This window comes from Notamacropus eugenii, chromosome 5, assembly GCF_028372415.1.
Source record: "Notamacropus eugenii isolate mMacEug1 chromosome 5, mMacEug1.pri_v2, whole genome shotgun sequence".
NCBI lineage: Eukaryota > Metazoa > Chordata > Mammalia > Diprotodontia > Macropodidae > Notamacropus > Notamacropus eugenii.
In genome coordinates this window covers 443557755-443571302 of record NC_092876.1, presented here as the reverse complement: position 1 = coordinate 443571302, position 13548 = coordinate 443557755, and the positions used below count along the sequence as shown (strand labels likewise).

Here is a 13548-nt window from a genome sequence, read left to right as displayed (position 1 = left end):
TTTTAGAGTCAAAATATTCAATAAAATTTAGAAGATGATAAATTGTATTTTGAATATGAGTAAGCTAGATGGTACATCAAATAGAGCACTGAACTTGAAGTAAGGAAGATGAGTTTAAATACTGCCTCAGATAAACTTACTAACTGTGTGACCTAGGGCAAGCACTTAATTGCTTTCAAACTCAGTTTCCTGACTTATAAATTGGAAATAATAGTATGTTCGTCCTTCGTTTTCGAAGAAGACCATGCCATCAGAGAAATGATGACTTGACTTGCACTTGACTTTGTTTTGAGTGACGGAGGGCTGTGCAGGTCACTACCTTCACTTCTCCTCCAGAGCCATCTGAATCCAGGGACCAGATATTCATCAGGATGACTGGAGATGACCCAGGATGAGGCAATTGGGGTTAAGTGACTTGCCCAAGGTCACACAGCTGGTGAGTGTCAAGTGTCTGAGGTGAGATTTGAATTCAGGTCCTCCTGACTCCTGACTGGTGCTCTACCCACTGCACCACCCAGCTGCCAGAAATAATAATAGTATGACCTCCTAGGGCTGTGAGGAACAAATGAGAGAACATCTGCATATTGGCTGTTATTATTGCTAAACTGACTCATCAGTTTTCTGAGTTGGTTATTTTCTGACCTCCCAAGTAATGGTTACTGAATATTTAAATAGTAACTACAGATGTTTCTCAGCAGCATTCCCTGGTCCTTGGTTAAACATGCAAGCACTCACGTATATACATATACACAGAGTATCAGAATTGGGGTCTAAATTATGTAACATTTGCATATGTTATACACAGTCCTTAATTAGCATCTAATCATTTTATGGAACATTGTCCCCTCAGGCAAAATATCCCTATAAAAGCTTTAGCTCTTTAAAGCCACATTCTAACTCAATGTGACTTCAAGTTGATAGGAGCTACATATAACTGTCCAAGAAAGAATTTATTATAAAAACTGTCCCATAATGGAGAGAGCAGCTATTATTTGCTTGTTTCAAATAAATGCACTTAAGATTTCTGTGCTTTCAAGCTACAATGAGCTGTCATTTTGTTTAATACCCCAAATCCTCCTCTTTGTCATGTCTAAATCCAGATATAGCTGAAAGAAGGAAAATAGACCAATAACTCTGAAGTTTAACAGTGTAACTACTAACTAGAATTCTAATTTCAACAGCAAGGAAGCAATCACCTAGGAAAGTAAGGATATTCTGGATCTACTGCCCAATTCTCTTAGCCATTCACTCATTTCTCAGTCATAATATGATCCTCTTTAGTTAATACAATTTTCTCCCAGATCTTTTAGAAGTCTAAGGTATCAGCTAGTTTTCAATTAATCAATATGTGAGTAATTTGCAATGTATATGGTGGGAAAATAGACACAGAAAAAGTCTGACACTTTCATTATTAGATCATTGATTTAGAATTGAAAGGGACTTTGTTGTTATCGATGCACTATCAGCGAATTATATCCAGTGATGTCTATTTGTCAAGGTCGCCTGCCAAAAGCTTTCACCTACCTGTTCTTCTCCAGGTCCTCTTCATTATAGTGCTTCTGTAGATTATTTCTTATTCATTCTCTATATAGCTTACGTTGTATATATCTGTTTGTTGTCTCACCCATTATATTCTAAGCTCCTTGGGGAGCGAGATTTACCTCTTTTTGTATCCTCAACATTTAGCAGAGTTCCTGGTACATAGTAGATACTTGATAAATATTTATCGATTATTTTCACCTACCAGGTTACCCTAACAAAGTGTCCTGATCCTCATTCTGGGATTGACTCCACAAGAACCGTATGGGAATTCCTATGTCTGAAGCAGAAATACTATCGTATCTATTAAACTCCTTCTGTAAGATATCTCAAACCTGGGTTCCTGTTTATTTTGGCCATATTTCTTCAGGTACTAGGGATGTCCTAATCTATGAATATTTGATTAGACTAAGAAGTACTTTTTTATTGACATTTGGGTCATCCTGACTTCTGCTTCTCTTGATTTAAACAGCAATACTGTTTTAAGAACAACTTTGAGCAAAGAAGTGATTTTTACTATTTTAAATACCTAAATGAACTGTAAAGGACATATGAAGAAAGTCACTGTCTGTCTCCAGAGAAAGAACTGATAAATATAAGTATGTATAAAATAATTTCACGTTATATATATATATGTAATACACCCCCCCCCCCACACATACACATACACACACATACCTATTTGTCTCTAATGGTAACCATCTCCAAGGTAGGTGGAGGGAAAAAATGAAATTAAAGAAATTTACATGATAACTATTATATATTTAAGAGGAATAGTAAGTTGTATGTAAGAGATTAGCAGTTTCATGTGCAATCATCTTTTTTATTATACTATGTTATAGAGATGCTTGTTTTATTACATAAATTAAAGATAAAATAAATTTTTAAATGTTTTTATATATACAACTTGATTCTGACTCATAGATTTGCACTTGCCTTTGGTACCTGTTTCTTTGGTACCAGGGTGTACTCCTTCTATGCACACTTCATGTAAGTCAAAACCCCTGGGTCTATCTTTACTACCTGCCCTAGTTCCCCCAGCTCTCATATCTCCTCCTTCCTTCCCTCCCTCCCTCCCTTCCTTCCTTCCTTCTTTCCTTTATTTCTTCCTTTATTTGCCTGGTTCTAGTTTTCTCAACTGACAATCCCTTTCAAGTCTGAGATTCCCTGATTCCAAGTTTTTGCCAGCTCTATTGTCAGTTACCCTAGAACTCCGTGATATCAATGTGAAAACTTTGTTCCTACATGAGTTCCTAGCTTGCTTTGTGAGTTGACTCTTAAGCTCTCCTATACATAACAAATAATATACTGCCTTAATGCTCAACACTCTTCATTGTTTGAACAGTGATCCTTTGGCAGAGGGAAGGATGTGCAATCTTATGACAGTGCCATCATAAAGTCATCAGCCAGATGGCAACTCTTGAAGTTTAATCCTTAGAGGCTTCCCACAGTAATCTTCAATATCCATCAAATATTACACTATTCATAAATTCATATCCACTTGGAGAAAATGAGGTTGCACTATCTCATACTTCTGGAATTATGCTTTAGCAACATGGCCTCTGTTAGGCATAGACTCAGGAAAACCAAATATTTGACTAAATGAGTTAGAGGGTAAAAATCTGGACCAAAATAGCAGATTCCTTAGCTTACGGAGACTTTTCTTTAGGAAAATATGAATTATTGCTTTGGTGCATATTGTAATTCATCTGGGATGGGAGGGTGATTTGGTGGAAGGGACATTTTCAAGGTCAGCCTCTATGATATAAAAAATTCTTCAGTCTTTGTTGGTAGAAAAAAAATGTAGAATCTTCTGTCATAGGGGTTTTGTGCTTCACCACTGTTACCTAGCATGACTCATGCCTCTGGGGAAAAGGATGCCAGAGACATTTGTACAGGGTTAATAATCACCTCATGCATAGAATCAAAATTTTGCAGAACAAATTTTGCATGGAATAAAAAATGGGAGGTTTGGATAGTATCAGATGATATTTTTACCTGAATTATATACAGAATTCTCTTTTACTGAGTATATAGCTATCATGAATAAACCTTATGTCTAACTACGTGCCCTTTTCTCACAGGCAATGCTGGTTGAACACTAATATTTTGTCTTTTACTCACAAAGCTTTTTTTTTTTTTAGACTTCATTTGATACATACAATATCTCTTCTCAAATGTCATTTGTGGTTTCTGGATTATATAGTTTTTGTCTTTTCACTTTGAATTCATATTCTTTGAAATTCCCTACAAGCTTCAGTGTCCATATCTTACATGTGGTGTTTATATTCATCCCTAGTCCCAACTAATATACTTTCTTGGCTATGGACTCAGAAACTCTTTAAACATTTCCCAAGTATCTGAGGGCTGAATGCTAATTGGGTTAATCATAATGTTCAATTAATTGAATCAAAAACATAACTTTACTTCAACCTGATTTGTGGCCTTTATCTAATACCTTGTCCATGTGGATCTATAGCAAGAGTGAGGAACCTGCAGCCACGTGTGGCCTTTTAGGTGGTTGGGTGTGGCCTTTTGACTGAGTTCAGGTTTTAAAAAACAAATCCTTTTATCAAAGGTATTTGTTCTGTGTGAAGTTTGGATTCAGTGGAAGGACCACACTTGAGGACCTAGAGGACCACCTATGCCTCAAAACCATAGGTTCCCCACCCCTGATCTAGAGTTTCTATCTACCTATTATCCTAAGCCTCATCAAATTTTATGCTCTTACCTTGTTTAAAATATAAAGAATACTTTAGAAGATATTGTTCCAACATTATCAAAGAAGGTTAAATGGTCAATTTTCTTTCCCCCAAAAGTTGCCCTATTTTATGACTTAGGTAGCTAGGCAGTACAGTTGATAAAAAGTGTTGGACAGAGTCAACAATGCTTTAGTTCAAACCCTGCCTCAGACATTTACTTGCTGTGCAACCTTCTTCAAGTTTAACATTCCTCGGTCTTAATTTCCTCATTTCCAAAATGGGAATAATAGAATAACAAGGCTTTTATGAAGATAAAATGAGGTGATATAAGAAATGTTTATGAACCTTAAATGCTAGTTATTATTGTTTTTAAAAATTGTCAGTTTTACTCATTATGCTCCATGAAAAATTTCCCTTGGTTCTAGTTAACTATATAGTATTCTACCATCACTCACATCTCTAGAACTTTGCTATCTTCACTTATTCCAGGATTTAAATACTTTTGTTTTAAGGCTACAAATTCAACTTCAAAAGAAAAGATGAATAATAATGAAATATAGTTTGCTGGAAAGACATTCTCTTATATTTTTGAGAAAAATCTATAATCCAGATTTTTTTAAGCTAAGAGGAGTTCTTGTTGGAAGCATTCGGATTACACAGCTTTTTACTGTTCAGGTTAGACATCAATTCATTACTGAATGCTATTTTTATAGCTTACCACTAAAACTGTGAATCATGCTGTATAAATCTATACCCCAAATTCACAGAATTAGATGACTATTTTAAAGCAGTAAAATCTAAGATTCAGTTTTATATTGTTGAATCTTAAATGAGAAACATAAAAAATTTAAGATGGGAAAACTTTAATTACTTTGACATCATGATTGAGTTTTCTGATATAACCAAAACCAAAAATAAATGAATGTTTTTTCTTTCACGTTTAATTAAGATTTATGAGAAGGTCAGATAAGTCAATGAAAACTATATAGGGTTTTGAAACGTATTCAAAAGAGTTGAGCCTATATTCTCTATCATAATTTTCATTATAAATATGTATAGATATCTTTTTATAGCATCAAGTCCGTAGAGAGAGTCATGGAGTCATATACCATCACTCTTTGGGAGATTAAGGGTACTTTAGCCAACTCCTTCATTTTCCATGTGAGATAGGATCAAATGACCTGCTAAAGGTCACACAGCTATCAGAAGAACTAGCACTGAAGTGGAATCTCTTGACTTTCACTGCAGTACTCTTTCTATCATAACATGTAACCCCAGTTCAATTCAATGCTCTTCTGGGTCAAAGGCTACAGTGAGCAGGACAGAAGGGCAACATTTGCTAGAGAAAAATACATTAATCTACATATTTAACAAGAGAGAGTCTTTCTCTCTTCATATCCTTTGTATAAAGGGGCAGCTAGATGGCACAGAGGATAGAATGCTGAGTCTGGTCATTTCCCTGAGTCCAAGTCTGGCCTCAGACACCTGTTAGCTGTGTGATTCTGGGCCAGTCACTTAACCCCATTTGCCTCATTTTCCTCAACTGTAAAATGAACTAGAGAAGGGAATGGCAAATTGCTCTAGTATCTTTGCCAAGAAAAGCCAAAAAGGGATCATAAAGAGTCAGACACAACCAATCAATAATAGAAAAAGAGAGAAGATCATTCAACAGAATAGTTATTAAGTGGCTACTGTCAGGCATTTTGCTAAGTGCTAGGGAAATAAAAAGAGGCAAGACAGTTCCTACCCTCAAAGAGCTTATAATCTAATGGGGGAGGTAACATACAAACAAATATATACAATGCAAGCTATACATGAGATATATAGAAAATAATTGACAGAGGAAAGGAACTGGAATTAAGAGGGGTTGGGGAAGGCTTCCTTGAAGAGGTAGCATTGCACGGGGAAAGTGGATAGGAGAAGGAAGATAACAGAAGAGACAGCAAATTGGGGAAAGGGATAATCAGATGCAAACACTACTGAGGGAGGACAGGTCAAAGGAGAGAATGGAAAAAATGGAGGACAGGACAGGACAGAGGGAAATGTGGTTAGTCTTTTACAACGTAACTGTTATGGAAGTGCTTTGCATGGCTACACATGTATGACCTATATTGAATTGCTTGTTTTCTCAATGAGGGTGAGTGGGGAGAGAGAGAGAGAATATGGAACTCAAAGCTTTAATAATGAATGTTAAAAATTGCTTTTGCATGCAACTGTCAAATAAGATGTACAGGCAGTTGGATATAGAAATCTAATTTGTCCTACAGAAAATAGAGGGGAAGGAGATGGAAGAAGTGGGGTAATAGAAGAGAGGACAGAGTAGAGAAAGGGCTGGATGGGGTGCATGCTTGTCCTGGGTTTAGGGGTGGCGAAAGATGGGGAGAAATTTTTGAATTCAAATTCTTGTGGAAGGGAATGTTGAAAACTGAAAAATAAATAAATTATATATTAAAAAATAGGTAAGATTTTAGTTGGGGCTTATCTGGTGTGAATTATCATTATATTGCAGTACTCTAAGTCATTTAGACTTCACTACCTATTTTAGTCATCTTTACTAATTTTCCTGAATTCAGATCTGGTCTCAGACACTTATTAGCTGTATGACCCTGGACAAGTCATTTAGCCCTGTTTGTCTCAGTCCTTCATGATAAAAAAATGATCTGGAGAAGAAAATGGCAAACCACTTTAGTGACCCAAATGGGGACATGAAGAGTCAGACATGGCTGAACAACAAAATAACTTAACAACCAGAAGCAACAATGATAATATATTTTACTATTGTGCAACAAATTTGGAGAAACAGACCATATCCATTTATAGAAATTGCAGATGCTCAGCTATGTCACGAATTCTCTTTAGTTTTGCTCATAACTAGCTTTGTCAATGCCAGTCTAGTTACCCTTCTGTGAGAAGTGACAAGGTGTCCTCTTCTATTGCAGTTATGATGTGTTAATAAAAAAAGGTAAACATGTACTGGAGCCCTCCGTTAGAAGACAATGACCAAGTCTTCAGCAGTGTAACACTTGGATATAATCGGCAGAATTAATGGAACTACTTTGATAGGAGTGTGAGGTTGAGGAGGCCCTGGGAACAGATTCTCTGCTTGATATCTACAAGACAGAGTGTCTTAGGGCAGACCTGTTATACTGGCTCTGATTCCCCATATTCACACTCAATAACTTTCTGGACTTAATTTGATTTTTCATATAATCTCTACTTTAAAAAAAAAAAAAGATTTTATTCCCTTTACAAACTGCTAGATAGCTTTTTTGATAATGCAAGTAAGTCTCACAGGGTCAAGGGGAGGCAGTGTACCCAGGGCTGGGTGATGCCTCAATTATGCAAGCAGCTTGGTGACAGGAGACAGTGCACCAGATCTGAAGTCAAGAAGACTCATCTATCTGAGTTCAAATCTGGTCTCAGACACTTGCTAGCTGTGTGACCCTGGGCAAGTCACGTAACCTTGTTTACCTCAATTTCTTCATTTGTAAAATGAGCTAGAGGGGAAATGGTGAACCACTCTAGTATCTTTGCCAAGAAAACTCCAAATGGGTTCATAGAGCCAGACATGACTGAAATGACTGAACAACAAATCCTTGACATAGAGATTTATGGAGCTCAGAACCCAAACTTTGGAGCCTGCAAACACTGCTGGAACCTCAAGAAGTTATTTTACTGCTCAAATTCCCAAAGCACTTCTATACCCCCAGCTTATCTAGGTTCAGTGAAATATACAATTTTTAAACATATATGATGTGCAAAGACAGGAAGCACGGCATGGTGTACATGCTTTCTTTATGTTATCCTCTCTGAAAGCACCTCAAACATTGCACTAATGATGCTCCTCTACACAGACTTTTCTGTAGGCTGTATTATATAAGTAGAGAGTAAGAGGCAGAATTCAAGCCTGGGTACTCTCACTACATATCCACACTTCTTTACAATATAGCATGAATGACAAAAGATATAATCCTCACTATATCCTATACCGTTTTATCTACTGCATGTAGAGAGTGCTATATTGAGGAAAACAAGAATGATACTGTGCCCAAAGGCAGTTCTCCTATAAAACAAAATTTTCAGAATATTGATAGGAAGATGTGGTTCTGTCAAGGAACTTGAGGATAATAGTTTTGATATTATTTTGACTGTAAATTAATTAACTGACTTCCTATTTTATGGATGAGTTCTGAATTGTCCTAATTCTGTCACTAACGAGCTGTGTGACATTGGGAAAGTCACTTTATATCTGTGGGTTTCATTTCCTTATTTGTAAAATGAGGGACTGAAGAAAATAATCTCTAAGGTCTATTTAGGTTTTAAAGTTCTAAATTCACTTAATTATGATTGAATGTTCTCAGGTTTCTCGATCACCAGGGCAGAGTCTACAAATCCAGGCAAAGAGTTGACTATCACAAGAAACCCCAATGTCCAAAAAGTTCCAAGTAATCAATCTGGTATTTCCACTTACAACTTCTTATAGTCTTTGCAAAAAACCAGAAAAAACAAAACAAAACAAAAACACCCAAAAAACCATACCTTTTATTAATGTCAGCCCAAGTAGCATTAATGTTATCTGTCATCATTTGAACTTTCCTGGTGTCATCTGTCGAATAATCACGGAGAAGTTTTCTTGCCAAGTCATTGGCCACATCCACGTTTATTTGCCACTGACGTAGCTCTTTAGCCATTTGCTGCAAAAAGAGATACACGATTAACATTACTCGATGGAAGCCATCTGACTTATCAGGATTTATCTTCTCTTCTCAAGTAGAGATCCTTAAAATGTCTCTTCAGTAGCTTTTAGATCTCAGCATTAGGACTTGCTTGCCTGATCGTTTTATAGCCTACAATGTAGGTTAGGCTGTCATGACAAAAGTAGACAACCAAATTCTCAACACAAAATAAAATCTAGCATCCTCTTTTTTAAATAAAGACAAAAGTTCAAATCATCTGTTACTTAGAAATAAATACGTGAACAACAAGAACATATGCTTAATGATTTATTATTTTCTAATAGTGAACCAAACAGAAAAGGGAACAAAATACATTTAAAAATATACTGTCAAACTTAATGTTTGACACTTACGTATACCAGGATTTGACCAAAAGCCAGATATCTATTTAATGTATTTTTTTCACTTCGTTAACCAAGTTGTTTAAGTAATTAGTGCCATCTACTGGAAAACAACTAAATATGCATACAAAAATTATTGAATAAAAAGTCAACTATAGTATTCATTTATGTACATTCTTATGTTTCTGAGATCAGTTTGTACATACATGAACATACACACACACATACATACACTCACACCCAGGCCCACATCCACAGAACAGTTTAGCACAGTTGGTCTTGGAGTTAGGAAGACCCGTGTTCAAGTCCTGCCTCTTAACTTTTTTAGCTATGGCCAGGCATTAGGCACTTAATTTTTGAGTGCCTCAGGCAACTTGAAAATATCAGTATAGGTAGAGGGAATTACCACACCAAGAGTTCCCTAAATGCCTAAAATCAAAGATTAAAAACAAAACAAATGTGGTTTCAGGTCCTAATGGAGAACAGGAACTTGAAGTAATACAGCAAGTAGCTTTCCTTCATCTGTCTTCTGTTCAGGGTAAAGCAGACAAACCCTGGATTTGTCCTTCCAAGATTCAATTCCATCTCATACTACCCTTGTGACCTTGACCAAATCATTCAAACTCATTGGGCCTCAGCATCCTCATCTGTAAAATGAAGGAGCTGAACTAAGTGAACCCTAAGATCTTTTCAAACTTTAATTCTATGATCCCTATGACAAAGAAGATCAAGTCATATACTGTGCTATAAGATCTATTTAACTAATAAAATATCACATACTGACGTATTGTATTGACTGACACAGTATCAACTATAAGTCTTCATTATATGCTTATACTAGGTTTTGTGGGATCCTGGGCATTCAAAGTTGGCCAAACTCAGTTGTAGGTCACTCCTCCAACTTCTACTTAAATACATGATCTATATTTGATTTTATCATCCCAAACATTATAGCAATGTAAGGTCTGATGGAATAGTGTCTTATTTAAATGTTCAATCTCTTATGAAGTTTTGTAAGTTCTCGTTTCACTAAATATTATTTACTAAATGACATGGAGAAATCTTTTCTAATAGCAGTTCCTCATACAATTTATTAACAAATGAAAGCAGTAATAAATCAAAGATACATATGACTTTTAATAAATTTTAGTTACAGGAAAATACATTGTCAGAGTCACCTACACTTCTGAATATAATTCTACATAACTCTTTTTCACTTGAATGGAAATGCTGTCATATATATTCAAATTTCTTAAGAATCTTCAACATATTTCTCCTTGAGTTAAATTTAGTGTTTAAGAAAATAAACCAGTCATCCATTTCCTTTGTCTTCTCTTTGGAAATTTGAAGAAGCAATCTTTCCAAAATGTACTGTATTGCCAGCTTCTAAAATATTTATCACAGAATTCTCTTTTCTAATATTTCTTTAGGAGATAATATAAGACAGTTTGGTGAGGAAAATATGTCATCTCAACTTCTCTTTCTATGACCTTACACATTCAATAAATATTTCTATATATCATGTATAAAACACATATCCTATTCCTGATCCTATATGGAGAAACACTTCATAGTAAGAATATTTTTCAATTGCCTTCCAACTGCCAGCACAAACTACTTTCTAAATATTTCATTTGGTTTTTAAAGGAATAGTACTCATAGTCTCTTTGGGAGGGCCAAGACAAAGAGGTATTACATACATATTATACAATTATAACAACATGTTTTCAAAGTCATGGAGAAGTCACATAGACTGATATCTTAATTTTAATAACAAAGAAGTCAGGCGTAAAGCTGTAACTATTGTACCATAACTTGCTTCTCTCTAGGTCATTGGGAAGTTTGTGAGTTTAATTAAGATAAATGAGGATTTTAAAGATCAACTATGGAGAAGACAGGGAGAAAAAAGATAAGGAACTTCTTTCTTCTTAGAATAGTCTTTACTGTTATTTGATGAATTAACATAATGAGAATTTTATGAGCAGTAAATCTGGAGAGAAGATCACATCATGAGTGATGACTCTAGAAAAGGTGAAGAGGCTGCTTTATTTTCACGCCTGTAGGAGAAGTCAGAGGATGGAGGAGTCTTCTTTCTTAATGATTTTAACTTTTTATCTTTTTAATCATTATCAAGTGGAGATGAAGAAAATTCTTTTAAAGAGACATTACTGTTTTTCTGAATGATCTCAAGAGTGTGGAATAATGTTTTTATTCAAGTGAAGAGGATATTATATCAAGATGATTCTGGTAGAGAACTTTTCTATACCTAAAATATTGTGAATGATTGTACATATCTTTGCTTTCTTTCTTAAAAGTGAAGTCATCTGATGACATAGTGATATTCTGAGATGTTAGTCAAGAACAAATCCTCAAACTTAAAAGAGTTTTAGAAAGAATTTTATTCAGTCATTTAGTAGAAGAGAGAACTAGAAAAAAGTGTGGCTCCCTCCCTAGTCCCTGTGAGGTTTACATTATACAGAGTTCAAATAAGGTTGTAAAAACAAGCAGCTGGGCAGCCACCAACTAGAAAAGACTGCTTGAAATGTATATCAGTAGCTAAGTATAAACATTCAATAAAAATGGGTGAAGCCAAAAGCTGTTGTATGGACTCAAAACAAGTTTTTTGATGGACACAAAACCTGGGTAGATATGAACCCACTTTGTTGGAGTTACGGGGGTGTCTCCGAAAGCAACATGATCTTCAGTTTTTTTTTAGATAATTTCTAGCCACATAAAGCAAAAGTTCCAATAAAATAAAATGTAATTATGTATTTTTCTTCATACATGTGACTCATTGAGATCAGTAATAGTTAAAATATAAGCTATTTTTATGGCTCTGTCTAATTATTTATTCCATTGTTAATAAATTAGAAATGCAGTCATATTAATATTTATTTAATCTTAAACCATTAGGAGATTTCATATAGAAATATGAAGAACTACTATTGGGGAAGTTTTCTTGATTTTATTAAATGAGTGATAAACTATGGAGAAGTCAATTGATTGACAGGCTAAACTCTTAATTAACAAAAAATCCATGAACAGCCCTGGATTACCCTAGATAATAAGAATAATTATGGAAGGAAGTCAAGCAGCAAACTGAGAGATGACTTATAAGTCAATTAATCAATAAACATTTCTTAAGTACCTACTATGTGCCAGGAACTGTGTTAATATTGGTTATGATAATTTTTATGTTTTCTGCAAGATCCTACAGTGGCCTCTCAAAACCAAGTGAACCAGTACAGAATCTCTCAAGAAAAGAACCAGAGGAAAGTCTATAGCATACTGTGTTTATTCTCTATAGAGGATTTATGGGAAAACATAGATAAGAATCATACAGAATGAGAGGTCTTAAACTGAGAAGATAAAAATCACAGACACTCAGAGTTGGAAGAGATTGCAAAACCTATCCAATCTAACCCATTCCTGAACAAGAATGTACTCTACAATAAACCATCTGCCTCCCCACTGTTTCCATTTATTGCTCCTCATCCTGCCCTCCAGATCCAAGCAGAACACTTCTAATTCCTACTTGACATGAGTGATTTTTCAAATACTTTAAAAGTATATCTTCTCTGGGTCTTCCTTTCTCTAGGTTAAATATTAACAGTTTCTTCAACCAATCTTCATATATTATGCTCTCCAAATCCTTAAGTCTTGATTGCCCCTTTTTGAAAAACATCCATTTAATCAGCCCCGGTCAAATGAGGGACTAACTTCTGCCTCTGTCACTTAGTAGATCACTGACTTTGTGCAAGTCACCTACTGGGTCTCAGTTTCCTTATCTGTAAAACCACTTATTGGTCCAACATTCTAGTATTCCATGATTCTCTAAGGCAAAAGGGAGTAGTCGTACATATTGGTATAGGGAATACTCACAGTGATGAGATTTAAGTATTGTGTGTTTTGGATCTTTAAAAATGAGCAATATACAAATGGCATATATGTTAAACTTCTAATTAGAATATTTGATTAACCAGAACTATATTGAGTAACAGTTTGTTATACTTAGATAAATGCAACCAATTAATTCAGATAAACTTAGTATTAATACAGTAAAATAAATCTTGCCAATCTATGTCATGTATGAGCAAAGTGACACAAGAGATTATTTCCACTGACATATTGAGGCTATAGCTAACAGGCATGTTATGATACAAAATTACAAACTGAAGTTCTGTTTGGTACTTTCCAATTTCTATCATGATGTCCCGTATGTCATTTCCT

At 35.1% G+C, this 13548-nt stretch overlaps 1 protein-coding gene across 11 annotated transcripts in view; it reads right to left on the bottom strand.

Annotated features, from left to right (window-relative positions):
- DMD (dystrophin) overlaps positions 1 to 13548 on the bottom strand; it is a 2329373-nt gene that overhangs the window by 558106 nt on the left and 1757719 nt on the right. For all 11 annotated transcript variants that reach the window (XR_011968542.1, XM_072616876.1, XM_072616880.1 and 8 more), the window contains one exon: positions 8781 to 8935. Coding sequence is in view for 10 of the 11 variants with exons in the window: in XM_072616876.1 (XP_072472977.1) it covers positions 8781 to 8935 (155 nt within the window). In the remaining variant the exon portion in view is untranslated. The remainder of the gene's footprint in view (positions 1 to 8780; positions 8936 to 13548) is intronic.